The sequence below is a fragment of the Tupaia chinensis genome, unplaced genomic scaffold, assembly GCF_000334495.1.
Source record: "Tupaia chinensis unplaced genomic scaffold, TupChi_1.0 Scaffold000226_1, whole genome shotgun sequence".
Classification (NCBI taxonomy): domain Eukaryota; kingdom Metazoa; phylum Chordata; class Mammalia; order Scandentia; family Tupaiidae; genus Tupaia; species Tupaia belangeri.
The window spans coordinates 7,098,709-7,115,144 of NW_006159701.1; the positions used below are offsets into that span (position 1 = coordinate 7,098,709).

The 16,436-nt window shown below is 49.8% G+C and overlaps 1 protein-coding gene across 4 annotated transcripts in view; it reads right to left on the bottom strand.

The window, feature by feature from the left end:
- The window catches only part of RPH3A (rabphilin 3A), a 94,197-nt gene that overhangs the window by 55,503 nt on the left and 22,258 nt on the right, over positions 1-16,436 (bottom strand). For 2 of the 4 annotated variants that reach the window (XM_006147966.3, XM_006147967.2), the window contains exons 3-4: positions 3,047-3,132; positions 516-527 (exon numbers count right to left, since the gene is read on the bottom strand). In XM_006147966.3, the coding sequence (XP_006148028.1) occupies positions 516-527; positions 3,047-3,114 (80 nt within the window). In that variant the 5' untranslated portion in view covers positions 3,115-3,132. Of the gene's footprint in view, positions 1-515; positions 528-3,046; positions 3,133-5,743; positions 5,790-16,436 lie in introns of those variants that run through there. The other 2 variants (XM_006147968.3, XM_027771634.1) reach the window with 2 other exon arrangements.

The following is a 16,436-nucleotide window of genomic DNA, read 5'->3' on the forward strand; positions in this document are numbered from 1 at the left end:
CGTGAGCGAAGATAGGGTCTCTGAGTCAAAGGCATCTCGCTGAGAGTTCGGTTGACCTCAGATGAGGTGACAGAGACCGCATGTCCAGTACATAATGTCCCACAGGCTCTGTTCCCTCATCATCTTTTATGAATGACAGCAGTGACTGCAGCTAGCATTTTCCTTATCTAAAGACAGCGTTTGTTCCCTGCTTCAGAAACAAGGGCACAGGGTGGTCAGTACGTTTGACAACTCCCAGACTACCCACGCGAATTAACTGAGGGTCCTGCTCAGGAATACCCTTTATTCTTTTATCAAATTTGTTTTTTTTTCCCCAAAAAATTTCATAAATTTTGTCTTGAGGTGGTACACACTTTTTAGTAATTCTTTTGTTTTCTTTTTTTTTTTTTTGGAAATAAAGCATGCCAATTTCCTTTGTCAGTATCTCTCTTCAGAAACAAGCCATCTTGATCAGGATAAAAGAAATAAAACACGGTGTGTAGAAAAAAAAAACAACAGGATTATAAAATACTCACTGTTCTTTATCACTGCGGGAAGGCAAAGGAAGGAGAGAAAAATAAAGTGAGATAAGAAACGAAGTTAGATAAGAAATCGCGTTAACGACACAGCGCGATCTGGATGCCACAACCACACGTGTGGAATCAGGGTGACCTACTCCCATGTCTTTTCCCAGCCATGATGAACTGATTTTAGCACCTCCAGGGTCGGCTATAAAATCCACACCTTTGATACAATGGGCCAGTTTGACTATTAATTAACCAAGCTGATCATTTATGTGTTTGAATTGGTTTTGTCCATTTGCTCACTTTTTTACATATTGGGGGGGGGCACCAAAGAGAAAGCACTTAAGGAGAATATGAAAACCCTCCTCCTTGGTTTCTGTTATCTCCCACACTGGGGGATTTGGACCCCCCTTAGGAAAAGCGAAGTTCTCTGAACAGTGGAAACTGCAGGCAGCGAGCTGTTCCATTCTGGGAAGAAGACTAGCATCTTCACAAGTAGGTCTACAGCCAGAGGCAATGGACCGCCACGCTTCATGCCTCAGTTTCCACCTCCCATTTCTGGCACTCTCTGGCTTACAGGCTTGAGAGGTAGAGGGGAAAATCAGCTGTCAGAGAGCAGTATTTCTCCCCCTGTATCTCCAGCATGGACACCCCAGACCACAGCACTAGCCCAGCAAGGAGCAGGTGCTTTCATTTTTTCCAAATTCAAACACAATCATTAGATTCAAGGAGGCCGAGAGACAAAGACATTTGAAAAATCACAAAAGCAGTAAGTATATCTGGCTAGCCAGTAGTTAATTAAGACTAGATTTCTTAATTTGTAGAGAGACATTAGACGCGCCTGCACTGCACACCCCACTGCAGCAAGCTACAGAGCATGTGCAATGGCTGTAATTCACCCATTAGCATCTATTGAAGAATAATTGTAATATCCGAAGAAAATGCAGTAGCAATCAGGCCAGCCGGATGCATTTGGAATGCCAAGATGCTTCACGGGGACCCAGGAGCTGTCATAAAACCAGGTCCAGACTGTTTGAATAATTCTAATTTAATTGTAAGGCAAATTGTTTGGCTTCATATTGACTAAAGTAAACGTTGATGGATGGGATTTTAATTAACTGACATTTCTTAAGTAAAGCAAATATTTTATCCCATCTACCCTTCAGGCAACTGTTTATCTTACAGAGACACACTTTTTGGATGATGGAATATTCTTTACAAAATAAGTTTGGCTCTCAGAAGCCTTCATGGGAAGGGCTTTGGAAACTAGGCGTTTTCTTCTCCAAAAGGAAACCAGCGGCATTCCGAACATCTCTGACTCAGTAAAATTGAAAGTGGAGGAGGTTTTAGGTAGAAGTAGTAGACAGGACACTTCCACTTGGTACATGTAGGCGGCTAAGTATTCAGAAAGACCCTCCATCAATTTATGGGAAGTCTTCGAAAGACTTATACCACAGAGATAGGTCAAGTTGTTAGAAAGCCACAGAATAAGTCCAAGAAAAGAGGATGGGATGATCTGATAAAGATAAGAAAAGAAACTCATTAAATAATCAAAGACAGGGCACTGCTAAAAAATGAACAGAAGAAGACACTCCCTTTTAAACTTCCCAACCTTCCATCTCTCTCTCTCATTCATTTATTTATTTATGGTTTTTGCCATAGTGTGTGTGCACTTGCCAGAGATAGACAGAGAAGGAAAGTAAGAAATCACACACACCCCCAGGGGAAATGGCCATGCCACACTTCAATCTGCTCTTGGGATTTGGGGCACATGTGCACACGCACTCTGTATGAGTTTCAAGCTACCAGGTCTGGGACTTGAACTACGGTTGGCCTTGTGGGACCTCCAGCACCACACCATATGCTGGCTCCCCTTATGATTATTTCAACAAGACAGTCTCAGTTTGGTGCTACTCAGAGGTCATTTATTCCAGGGAAGCCAGCAGGGGTAGGCGGGTAACAATGCTAAAGGTAACTAGACACTGGAGACACTACAGGGAATGGTGAGGACTGTGGAAAATTCCCACCGAATTGCTGTCATAGTACATTTTAGTCCAGTATTGCCAGGTCTTTTAATTTTTTGGAGAGATGTCAGTTATCTGGACTTCATTGTGAAATTGTCCCATTTTTACATAGTAAGGTCAAAGTAAACACGCACATATACTTTGCAAGTCAGTGTTGGCCTGTGGTCTTCCTGCTGGAGCAGTTTGTAACCTCTGATCTAGTTCATCTTCCTTGTTTCACTGATGAGAAAACTGAGACCCAGAGAAGGGAAAATGATCACATAGTAAGTTAATTTGAATCCAGAGCTAGGGCCCAAGCCTGGCTCTGACCACTAGAGGCACAGAATTTAATCTTGTTATTTCCAACACTGCAACGTGGTCAAACCAGGGGAGACGTTTTCATGATGAAATTCCCATGAGGTTCTTTCCCCCACTCCAGGGAAGGAAATTCAATGTCTGCTCTCACTAGTCTTGCCTTCAGGTGTAGAACTGGAACCTCATTGACTCAAAACCAGCACCCCCACAGGACCCAGCGCTTACTTTGATTGAAGGGGTCGGTCCCCGGGATACGTCCAGCGGTTAGAGCTGCTGAACACGGTGTCGGTCATGGTGGAGGGCCACTGCTCCTGGAAAAGAGAAGCCCGGAGAAGACATCATCAGTCACATGGCCACCCTTAGTCCAAGCCCCTCCTCTATACCAGGCATTCCAGGCCAGGGGTATGGAGAAGACTAGAAGCTTCATCCAACTTCTGCCTTTTCCAGACAGGGACCCTTGGGCCCTAAGGGAGAAATTGCCCTGCTGGAAGTCACGGCTATACAGAGGCAAGAAATGGACCAGCGTGGCGAGCTCCCTACCTCACGCCCAAGTTCTCCCCACTCACTGTTGACTCAAGACCATGCACCCTGCAAGGCTTTGATCAGAGCACTCAGCTCGAACCCAGGTCTTCCTGTTGGAGCACACTGTCTGACTCCCTCACCCTGGAGTCATTTCTGGCCCTTATTTCTTTTTAAATACTACACACCCAGGCCATTGGAAAATCCTACTGGTGTGAACTTCAACATGGATTTAGAATCTGCCCACTGCTTCTAGCCTGCACTGCTGTGTCAATCCAAACGACCATGATCCCTGCCCGGCTCACCACGAGAGGTTCTTCCTGGGCACCCCTGCACCTATTCTTGCCTCCTCTCAGTCTCTGCTCCTCACAGCAGTCAGGGAGATCTTGAAAAACATACTTTACAGCTTGAAAAAAATAGTACCATTATGCTAAAACAGTGATCATGTGACCCAGCGGTTCCTCTCCTAGGTCTCTTCCCAAGAGAAAGGGAACCCACATCCACATAAAAACTCTCATATGTCGGGACCAGCAGTTAGCGTAATGGCTATGTCGCTGGACTCCCATGTAGTCGATCACGGTTCGATTCCCGGACCCCGTGGCTTAAACTCACGCCGGGCGTGCGTGCATGGGTGCCCAAGATCCCAAGAGGAGAATGGAGGAGAAGGGATTGCAGCGTGGCCATCCCCCCTGGGGAGTGATTTCTCGCTTTCTGTCTCTCTGTCTCTGTCTGTCTGGCGAGCGCACATGCCCTATAGCAAAAACCTTTCAAAAAAAAAAAAACCACTCTCATACGTGAGTGTTAATGGAAGCATGATTTAGAACAGTTGTACGTGCAAACCACCCACTATTGACCAACTGACGAATAAACAACAAAATGTGCTCTCTCCATGCACATCTTGTTAGTCAGGAAAAGGGGTGAGCCACTGATCCGTGCAGCACAGATGAACCCTGAGAACGATGTGCTAAGGGAACGAAGCCAGACACAAGAGCCAGAGTGTAGAATTCCTTTTTTTTAAGTTTTTTTTTTCTTTTTTTGCCATAGGGCACATGTGCTTGCTGGAGAGAGACAGAGAGAGAAGGAGAGGAAGAAATCACCCCCCAGGGAGATGGCCATGCTGCAGTCCCTCCTTCTTCATTCTCTCGGGATTCTGTCCATGCGCACACGCCCCGTGTGATTGTCAAGCTACCTGGTGCAGAACTCGAACCATGGTCGGCCATGTGGGGGTCCAGCGCCTTAACCACCACACCACTTGCTGTCTCCCCCCTCCCTTCTTTTAATATCTAGTGTTGAAAAGAATCTGGAACAGACAGGAACTTCTACATCCTGCAGACAAGAGTCAGAACAACCGTCTTGGAAGACTTTGGCGTTATCTACTGCACATGGATACATGCAAACCTTGTGACCCAGGATGTCCACCCTGAGTAAGCATGTGACAGAAGTGTCCACACACACCCAAAAAAAGCAAAGCACTTAGGGAAATGGCAGTATCCACTAAAGCTACACAGTGACCTAGCACCCGGCCCTGGGATTGGCCTCGGATATATACCCAAGAATAAATGCTTGTGTTCCAAGACGCACACAAGAATGTTCCTAGAAGCTGGGCTCATAAGAGCTCGAAACTGGAAGCCATCCAAACGCCCATCAACAGAAGAGTGGATAAATCGATTGTGGCATATTCGTACAGGGGACACTGGTCAGCAATAAAAAACAGCTCCTGATACGCTTGACAACGTGGGCGACTCTCACAGACATTATGTTTAGTGACAGAAGACAGGAACAAAACATCGTTAGACAGTGTTTACATAAAGGTTAAGAACAGGCAAAGCTGGGGCTGGCACAGGTGCGTGGTGGTTAAGGTGCTGGACTCCCACATGGCTAGGTGTGGTTTCAGTCCCGGATCTGGCAGGCAGCTTTCTCTCTCTCTCCAGTGAGAGAGAGAAATTTGCTCTATAGCAAATTTTAAAATAATAATAATAATAATAAATAAATAAAATGAAATTGTTCTTTTTTTAAAAAAAGAACAAAGCTATTTGATGGTGATAGAACTCAGAGGAAAGCAAGTGGAGCTTTGGGGAGGGTGTTGATAGGGAAGGGGCCTCCGTGGGGTGAATACGTCCCAGCTCTCATGTGGGTGGTCACTAACTAGGTAGACACAGCTGAAAAAAACACCCAGTGGAGCGTTTCCGATGTGTTCTTTACATCCTTCCCTTCGCCCCAAAACCGTACATGGCCTTGGGCTCCTCTCTTGCTCAAAAGTCTTCAGTGGCTCCCCACTGCTCCTAGAACAAAATCTAATGGCATTAGCCCAGCCTGGGTCCCTCTGGCTCCTTCTCATGTCTTCCCACTTGTCCTCTGCCCTCTCCCCCAGCTCCACAGGCCTCCCTGCAATTTCTCCAATACCTGAGCCCGTTCCTGCGTGCTCGTCCTGCCTGGAGCCCTCTCCACAGACGCTTGCTTCCTGCCTCACTCTCTTCCTGTTTAGGTCTGTTCTCAAACGTCACTCCTCAGAGGCCGGATGGGAGCGTAGTGGTCAATTGACACTCTGCAAGATAGCCCACTGGGGAGAGTTGTGGAGCAAGTGCAGAGCCCTCTTCCGGGCTGACTGGCGCTGAGAGTGGATCTGAGCACCAAGACCCCCACTAGGGGTGCTGTGTCTCTCTCTCTTTCTCTTTCATGGGATAAATAAATAAGTAAACTTAAAAAACCCAAAATGCTATTTCCTCAAAGAGCCTTCCCTGACCCCTCCATCCGAAACAGTTTCTTCTCCACCTTGTCTTTGTTTTCTGACCTCTGCTCTGCTTTGTCTTCATTGCTCTCTTTAGGACCCACATGTATCATATGCTGATTTTCAAACTGGGTTATTTCCTTCAAGATAGAATTCTTCCACCAAAACGTGAGCTCCTTGCAGAGCGTTTTCTGCGCTGCTCTGGCCTCACTCCCCACACCGAGCAGCATTCGGTGCAGGGCAGGCACTGACAGACTCTCCGGAAGGTGCGAAATCCATCTCCGTCAGCTGAATTCAGGCCGATGCCTCTCTAACCATCCGCCCCCTCCCTGCTAAAGGTCTTGCCAACACTAGTGGAAGAGAGATCGTGGAGATTATATTACTTTAAAAACAAGCAGAAAGTGTCTCTCCAGGCCCGGTGGGTCCTGATTTCCCTGTGGCTCTCCTGACGGCATCTCATGCTCTGCAAAGTTGAACAGGCGAGGTGCAGGGAGGAGGCTGCAGGGCAGACTCTCTCTCCTTTTTCACAGCCTCTGGAATGATTAAATCTGTGTGTGTGTTGGGGGGCAGTCAGGGGGGCTGCTGACCAGACCATGGGAGGGAAGTCTTCTTATAGAAAAGCCATTTCACCTGCTCTCATGCAGTTAACATAAGCTCCCCAGATTAACAGGATTATTTCATTGTTTCAACTTCAAAAACCAAAAAGAAAGGATGCAGCTCCTGTTGTGAAAGAAATTTGCTGAAAAGACCTTGATGCGTTCTTACTGCCTGTGCAAAAATTGAGCAGGCTCCCCGAAGTACCCCTGGCCCTACTAGGAACACAGGGAGAAAATGCTACCCTTGAAGAGCCCGGGAGGCGGGGAGTCGGCAAGGAAGAACATTGACTCTTTCAGCGTCGCCACGCGGGGCTCCCAATGTTCTCAGTATCCCAGGATCAGGCTCCTGGTCCAGTGCTCATGCCAGTCTACCAGGCCTGGACCAGGAGAAACAGGCCCAGGGGACAGAGGTCATGCGATAACAGGCATTTCTAGGATGGGAATGGAGATGCAGGTGGGGCAGGCTCATAGATATGGCTGATGCCCCGTCCAGACCCCCCTTTAGCTGGTGCACCCTCTGTCCCAGCCTCTAGGAGGGTCAGAACTGAAAGCTCAGAGCAGCATCCTTTTCCAGAGAATTGTCCTCAGCCACAGAGTTGCCTGGCCCGGAGACCAGGGAGCTGCCCAAGGCCAGTGACAAGCGGACAAGGGGAGAGGACAAAGCACAGCCCCTGTCCTGTCTCAGGCAGGACAGCTCTGCCCTGATGTCACACTCCAGAGCCCCCCATGGATCAGGCTGAAGCTGGACTTCGGCCCAAGAAAGCCACATTCTTGGTGAGCATTCCCGCTGCCTGTCCCGCTCCCTGACCCCAGCAGCTTCCTCCTCCCTGCACCTCCTGCAGCCATTACCAGCACGAGCAGGTTCTAGGGGACTTGTCTGCACACAGGAGCGGATGGAAGAAGCTAGGAAAACGAGACTCTGACTGAGGAGTTCATCCTATTGCCCAGGCAGGCTCTCTAGCTCTTTCATACATTCACCAAAGACAGAGAGATGGAGAGGGAGAAGGAGAAAGCACTCTCAGTGGGGCGTGTTTACACTGCAACCCCTTCTCCAGTTCTCCACCCTGTTGGGATTTGGTCTACTGTGATTGGTTCAGGAATAGTCACATGACCCCAATCTGGGCCAATAAAGGCCTGCCCTAAGACTTTCACTGGAACTATTCAGAAAGAGGCATTCCCTTTCCACTGGGGTTGCAAAACTGGTAGAACAGGAGCCATAGCTCTGAAACTGCTATGGATCACTTCTTCTGCCATCATGTGGGAAACCCTGCCACAGGATGAAACCAGACCTGAGAGATAGAAACCATTCCTGATGATGATGTTGGAGTGCTGGATCCAGCCATGCCTGAATCTATCACTGCCTTTTCATTTACCTTGAGTCAGTATGCTATTTTTTCCTCTTCCTTCCTTCCTTTCTTTCTTCTTTCTTTCTTTCTCCTTCCTTCCTTCCTTCCTTCCTTCCTTCCTTCCTTCCTTCCTTCCTTCCTTCCTTCCTTCCTTCCTTCCTTCCTTCCTTCCTTCCTTCCTTCCTTCCTTCCTTCCTTCCTTCCTTCCTTCCTTCCTTCCTTCCTTCCTTCCTTCCTTCCTTCCTTCCTTCCTTCCTTCCTTCCTTCCTTCCTTCCTTCCTTCCTTCCTTCCTTCCTTCCTTCCTTCCTTCCTTCCTTCCTTCCTTCCTTCCTTCCTTCCTTCCTTCCTTCCTTCCTTCCTTCCTTCCTTCCTTCCTTCCTCCTCTCTGTCTTTCTCCTCTCTCTCTTTTCTTCTTTTTTTGTTCCTCTCAAGTCAAATTTGTATTGGATTTTGCCGTTGCAGCTCTCCTGCATTCACTCTGTGTGTCTTCAGGGTGAGACCAAGCTATCTTGGAGCAAACAGAAATCCCAGGTGCAACCAGAACTGGCCAAGAGATGGAGGAAAACACACCAGCCTCCTGCCATTTCTTCGGCCTCTCCCTCCCCTGCCTTAGAGGTGCTGCCATCCAAGCTCCTTAGAGCAGGACACGTTTCTAAGGCATCCTCACCAAGACCCGCTGAGACCTTGCCCTGACAACTAAAATTCAGTGACAATAAGCAACACTAATTAAAACACAACTAAGTACTTAATAAGACAAATGAGGTGGCAGTATTAAGCGTCAGAGTAAGGGAGCTGGTGTTAATTAAAACAAAGACTGCTTTCTTCCCTCTTCTATAAACAAAATGTGTGTGTGCTTCTGTGTGCATGTCCAGAAAAGGTTTAGATTTTGTTAAAATACAAAGTGATATGGGAGCAGACAGTTCCTGGGACAGGTTTTGCCTGGGGTGGGGGTGTCATTCCTGCAAAGGGAAAATTGAGGCTGGGCTTTGAAGGATGAGCTGGGGTATGTGAGACATGAAGGGTGGAGGAGCGGAGTGACTACATGGGAGTCCAGCGACATAGCCATTACGCCAACAACTGGTCCCAATCTGGCTTGATTTTTTAACAACCAGGTCTGGGGGTTGAACCATTGTCAGCCATGTGAGAGTCTAGCACTTTAACTACCATGCTACCTGCTGGCCCCTAATCATCATCATCATCATCATCATTATTATTATCATGCCAAACTCTGTTTTCCTAAGTGGATGGGAGCCGGGTTCAGCACCAGAATGAAATGTCTTTTTTTTTTTTGGAGAGGTTTTTGCTATAGGGCGCATGTGCTCACCAGACAGACAGAGAGAGACATAGAGACAGAAAGCAAGAAATCACCCCCCAGGGAGGATGGTCATGCCACAATCCTTTCTCCTCCATTCTCCTCTCGGGATCTTGGGCATGCATGCACACGTGCCTGGAGTTAAGTTTTAAGTCACCTGGTCCGGGATGCGAACCGTGGTCGACTATGTGGGAGTCCAGCGACATAGCCATTATGCTAACTGCTGGTCCCCTGAAATGTCTTCTTAGGTGTTTAGGGGCTCTGGACTCCCACATGGCTGACGGCGATTGGAGTCCTGGACCTGGAGGCTTGCTTTCTTTCTTTCCCTCTCTCATATGCATGCTCTCTCACTCTGTCCCTCTCTGCTCGACTCAAAATAAATAAAATAAGTAAAGTTAAATAATTCTTTAAAAAAAAAAAAAAAAAGGAAAAGATGCAGAAGATGAAGATGCAGAGGACGGAAATTACAGCAGTACCATGATCACAATATATTAACACGAAGCAAGGGTCACCTGTCCAGTGCTGCAGTTGTCACGAGGACTGAGGACCAAGGATTTCCGACCCTCCCCTGCGTGGCAGGATCGCCCTTCCCTCTCCCTAAGGAGGCTAGGAGTGGCCGCCTGACCTGTCTTGGCCAATGAAGGTTTCCAGATGGAAAACGTAAAGCCAGTGCATGCATCACCACATTCCCCCCATCCTGCCTTACCATCGTGTGTGAGGGTGGAGCCTCCCTCACCCTGAGTCCCTGAGTGAGGACAATCCAGACGCCCCCTGTAGCTGCCACCTCCAGGCAGCAGAGTGAAAAGCCAATCCAAAGCGGGGGTGGGTGGTCAGCTCACCCATTCCACCTTGCTCACGGCAACACCCTGCCCGAGTTCCAGAATGGTGGAAGGAAAGTGGTCCAGAGCAGTGTGCGGAGTACGAGGACCACCGAAACCCTAGGCCTCAGTAAAGCGTGGGGCTGAGACCTTGGATGTGGAAAACAGTGACAGGCTTCAGTGTGCTCCCCGTCCCCCTCAAGTTCATGATGTGAGGGTGACCAGTTGCCTGTGTGATCTTACACGAGTCAGCACGGACCCAGGCCAACAAGGTGCGACGCCCCCTCTCCTGCCCTTCCGTCACCTTCCGTGAGTACATGTCTAGGAAACTAGGGCTTTCTTCATCCAAGCAATTCGTTCTAAGCCCTGGCTCTCATAAACCATTTTTATTTCACTTATTATGCCTCAGCTCTTTTTTAGTTTAGTTTTGTTATTAGGTTTTTGCTGTACAGTGTGTGTGCTCACTGGAAAGAGAGAGAAGAGGAGAAATCACCTTCCGAGGAGGATGGCCACACAGTGATCACATCTGCATTCTCCTCTTGGGATTTTGGGGCACACACATGCAGCCAGTAAGGTTTTCAAGTGGCCAGGTCGGGGCTCGAACTGTATTGACCTTATGGAAATTCAGCTGCCTTAACCACCATGCCACCTGCTGGACCTCTGTATCCTGGCCTTCTTTGAAGGTTCACACAATAATCCTGTAAACAGGGTTTTTCACTACCCAGTTTTACAGATTGTGAAACTGACACCCAGAGAGGTAAAGTCATTTGGCCATGGACAGGAAGTCCCGCCAAGGCAATGCATCCACAGAAATAAATACATGACCCACACGATGGCAGGGTACAGAAATGAGCAGGGAGACTGTCTCCTGCTGGTGGGAGAACCCCCAACTATTCCTTCCTTCCTCCCTCTCTCTCTCCCTCCATCCCTTGATTTTGGAGGAGCCCACGAAGCAACATTATTAATGGTGTTAACCCTTCAGGGCTCCCTGCACAGGCCATTCAGTGGCCCAGTTCCTTGACAGAGCAGAAACTTGCTTTGGTCGTGTTTTAACCCAACGTCTCTCTGTCCTGATACATTGTGGTGAGCAAAGAAAAGAGAGAAGCTTACGATTGATTTCTGAGCTTGCGCATGCCTGCCCAAATGCACAGGGCCCCAACGGGAAAATGTGATTAGACAGGTCTGCATATTAAAACAAATCATTTAGTTTAATGACCTCTGGCTGCCACTCAGGCCCAGGCTGCACTGACATTCGTTCTGATTGGAAATCAGCAGCGCTGACGTATCTGCAGCCCTGGATCTCATCAGGCCACCAGAGACCATGAGTGTCACCCTGGTCCCTCTCTGGCTCGGGGCAAAACAGTCAAAGCAAAGACGGACATTTTCCCTTAAACAGATGGCACACAGCCGGTCCCATCACCCGAGGGACGTTTTCACACGTCATCGACAGGAGATTCAGCGTCCCCATGTTATAGATGAGGACACTGAGGCCCGAGTTCACAGAAATCAATTGGCAGCAGATGAGCCGCCCAAGGGTTCAAATCTGGGTCTCGGATAATCAAGCCTCCCAACGGCCCTGCTCTGTTATCTACTGGGCTACACACGTGAACGTGCTGTTTTTAAAATATCAGAATGGTTACGTGGAGGCAGTGCCCAGTCGTGCAATCTAATACTAAGGTAGCTTTATTAGACAGGCTCCGTCCATGGCACTTCAAAGTGTGGGAAAGCGGGACCATCAGTTAGCATAATGGCTATGTCACTGGACTCCCATGTAGTTGACCATGGTTCAAGTCCTAGACCCGGTGGCTTAAACTCATGCCGGGTGCGTGTGCGTGCATGCCCAAGATTCCAAGAGGAGAATGGAGGAGAAGGGATTGTGGCATGGCCATCCCCCTGGAAGGTGATTTCTCGCTTTCTATCTCTCTGTCTTCCTGGTGAGCATACACACCCTATAGCAAAAATATCTCAAAAAAAAAAAAAAATCCAAAAAGTTTATGGGAAAGCGAAATGAAAGTACAAGGCTTATTTTAGTGCAAAGAAGTTTGGATTCCTTGTGTAGTTCTTCCTAATACACATTCTCCATGAGACTACATGCCACCTTGCTCCAGGCCTTGGAAGGCTGGCACGTAGATGCATTTCTTTTGCCCTTGGGCTCCTGGGTGGCAGGAGACTGGGGGAGGCAGAGAGAGGCTGGGATAAGTAGTTCCACCCTGGTTCTTGATGCTGGCTGCCACGGGCTGGCTGTGGCTCTTACTGAAGGTCACATCTCTTGGTAGGAGGTCCTCTCCATCCAACCCTTGGTCTCCAGCATCCACTTCCTGTTCCCTCTCTGGCCCCTCCAGGCCTGGAGTTGGTAATGACTTCCCTGGTCACACAGCTAGTACATGATGGACCATGTTTAGAGTCCCCACTGCATGACTCCAGAGCCCGGGCTCTGGGCCAGGTCACTTGCCTGCCCGGGGCAGGGGAGAGTGGGCTAGATTCCACAGCTTGGCAGAGGTGAGGTGGCACAGGAATGGCCAGTCTTCAGAGGGGAAGCTCAGTTCGTCTTCACCACAATCCTGTAAGGTAGCCTCGGATGTTATTCCCATGGGTGAGACACAGAGAGGTGAATGAACTTGTCCAAGGTCACAAAGCAGGAACAGTAGAGCCAGCCAGGTTGTAACACCAGTGTGTCCTACCATGGTTCAAGTCCTAGACCCGGTGGCTTAAACTCATGCCGGGTGCGTGTGCGTGCATGCCCAAGATTCCAAGAGGAGAATGGAGGAGAAGGGATTGTGGCATGGCCATCCCCCTGGAAGGTGATTTCTCGCTTTCTATCTCTCTGTCTTCCTGGTGAGCATACACACCCTATAGCAAAAATATCTCAAAAAAAAAAAAAATCCAAAAAGTTTATGGGAAAGCGAAATGAAAGTACAAGGCTTATTTTAGTGCAAAGAAGTTTGGATTCCTTGTGTAGTTCTTCCTAATACACATTCTCCATGAGACTACATGCCACCTTGCTCCAGGCCTTGGAAGGCTGGCACGTAGATGCATTTCTTTTGCCCTTGGGCTCCTGGGTGGCAGGAGACTGGGGGAGGCAGAGAGAGGCTGGGATAAGTAGTTCCACCCTGGTTCTTGATGCTGGCTGCCACGGGCTGGCTGTGGCTCTTACTGAAGGTCACATCTCTTGGTAGGAGGTCCTCTCCATCCAACCCTTGGTCTCCAGCATCCACTTCCTGTTCCCTCTCTGGCCCCTCCAGGCCTGGAGTTGGTAATGACTTCCCTGGTCACACAGCTAGTACATGATGGACCATGTTTAGAGTCCCCACTGCATGACTCCAGAGCCCGGGCTCTGGGCCAGGTCACTTGCCTGCCCGGGGCAGGGGAGAGTGGGCTAGATTCCACAGCTTGGCAGAGGTGAGGTGGCACAGGAATGGCCAGTCTTCAGAGGGGAAGCTCAGTTCGTCTTCACCACAATCCTGTAAGGTAGCCTCGGATGTTATTCCCATGGGTGAGACACAGAGAGGTGAATGAACTTGTCCAAGGTCACAAAGCAGGAACAGTAGAGCCAGCCAGGTTGTAACACCAGTGTGTCCTCCTTTGGCATCAGCAGTCTTTTTTTTTTTTTATTTCAAGAGAAATTTTTGCTATAGGGCACATGTAGCTCACCAGAGAGACAGAAAGTGAGAAATCACCCCCTAGGGGTTAGCCATGCCACAATCCCCTCTCCTCCATTCTCTTGGGATTTCGGGCATGCATGCACATGCACCCAGCATGAGTTTTAAGCTGTTGGTCGACTATGCGGGAATCCAATGACGTAACCATTATGCCATCGGCCGGTCCTGATATCCACACTCTTAACCTCTACTCTTATGCGTGGTCAGTCAGCCAGGCCTGGTGCAGTGGATGGGAGGCCCTTAAGGGAGAGTCTGGCTTAAGATAAGAGACAGCTTCCTGACCACCATGGCCGTCACAGCTGCTAGGACAGAGGATGGGTTCCCGGCCCAGAAGGAAATCGAGCACAAGCTAAGCCGCTCCTGGGGCGGTCGTCAAAGGGTACTGTGCTTTTCTGAACCCGTTCCCGTCTGCGTTTGGAAAGGACTGTCTCGGCTCACGGTCCCTGAGCGCACATGTGGACCAGACTCCTCACACTAATTGCATACCCGGTCTGATCGTCTCAGCCAGCAGGCCGGGCTGTCCTGGTAACCAGACAGAAAGCCCGAGTCGGCTGGCCTCGGCCGCTCGCTGCCCTGGGAAACGCACATTTTCTTGGCATCTTTGTGAAGAAGAGGTATTTACTTCTCACCACAACACACACACACATACACAAACACACACACAACAGCTTCTCACACACATACACACACACACACACACACTCCCGCATAAATGCACCCATCCACACACGCTGACCGCTTTCACATAACTCCACACACCTGTTACATACCTGTTACCCCTATGCCCACCACACTGCACCCCAACCACTCTCAGCTGCACACACACACACACACCCCATGCAAACACACCGCTCTCGTTTTCACCTACAGCACCAGTGTCAGGAGGGCATCTCCCATCGTGGGCAATGACTAAGACTGCAGACCTTGGGGGCTCCATCCATCCACCCTACCCCACCCCCTCAGCTAAGCAGCGTGGGGCTGGGCAGGAGCCTCGGCTTCCAGGAGCCTCCATCTGCACATCTGTGTGGGGGGGTCCTTTCTAGGGTCATCGGAGGTTGAAGTGAAAAGTACCACAGAGAAAGCATCTCGTCCATGCCAGCACAGCCAAAACCCTCAGGAGGGGTCACCAGATATTCCTCCAGAAGCCCACCACCCCAAAGGGACATTTTAACCCAGTTTCTGGCTACAGGACCTTTGCTTCCTGCCTCACTCGGTCCAGCTGTGGCCACTCCCAGGATGTGGATGCTAAGAAATTCAAGACCACTTCAGAAAGAGCAAAAAGCTTCTCTTAGTTCCCATGAATAATAGATCTTGAAGACCTGCCTGCAGGCCCTCTCCTGCCAGGCCCTCCTGGCGCCAGGTGGGGGAGGCACAGGAAGAAGCAGCCCCAGCCAAGGGTGGCTGGAGAACACGTGTGAGCTACAGTGTTCCTCCCCGTCTCCTGGGCCCCATGAAGACCGCCAAGGAAACACCTGAGATGGAGAACTCTGCCGTGTACAGAGCCCGTGGTCCTCGCCACTGCTCAGGTGGGCTCTCGGCTCTGGAGCCAGAGGAGTGCAGAGGCTGAGGGTGCTGAACTGCCAGGGTTCAGATCCCGGCTCTGGCTCTTTCTAGCTGTGTGTCTTTAGGACGGTTACTTAACCGCTCTGCGTCTTGCTTTCTTCCTGTGAGAAACAGGGATGATGACAATAACAGTGATAGCAAAACTTACTTACAGGAATGGTGGAGGGTTAAAATAAAATGACTACTTGTGAAGGCTTAGAAGATGACTCTCTCTGGCCAGTGGGGTCAGTAAACGTGGCACGCGTGGCCAGCGCCACAGTGCAGCAGCTAAGTATGCCCAGGGGTAGGGAGCCAGACCCCACATGACGGGCTGCAGTGCAAAGCCGGCCCTCGCAGCCTGAGAAACACACTGAGTGCCGAGGCCGCCACGCCCAGGGTGATGGGATCAGGGAATGGGAGAGAAGGGATTGCCCAGTCCAAATCACAGAGTTGCAAACAGACACCACGGTTGTATGAAGCCACCAACTGCAGGGGTGATGTTCTACGCAGCGAAGCCAACCGATATTGGCAGGGTGCCCCGCCTCTGCTCGCCTTCTGTGTTGGCTCTGCCCCCACCCTCCTGTTCTCCCCCCAGAAGGCTGACTCACGTGGGTTCACCTTGGCTGCTCCCCTGCCTCTGGATTTAGCCAGTGGAGAGAACCCGGGGCACTGGACAGAGGGACGGGAGGGAGGTTGGGGTCCCCCTCCTCAGTGTCACCATGGCTTGGCTGGCTGCTTCCCTCACCTGTGGTTACAGCTTAGGTCAGGAGGCCCCTTCTACAGTCCCTTCTGCAGCCCCCTCCCAGTGGGGGCACTGCGCTTCCTCTCCCCTGCCAGGCAGGAGTGGGGGGCTCCCATGAGCCCTTTCTGCTCTCTCTTTTTATTATTTTTTTTTTTTAGATTTTTGCCAGAGGGTCCATATACTTGCCAGAGAGAGAGACAGAGAGAAAGAAAGTGAGATATTGCCCTCTGAGGGGATGTCAATGGCCACTGTGGATTCTCCTCCGTTCTCCTCTTAGGATTTTGGGCACCCAATGCTCCTGGTGTGACTTTCAAGCCACCACATCTAGGACTCTAACTGTGGTCAGCCGGGT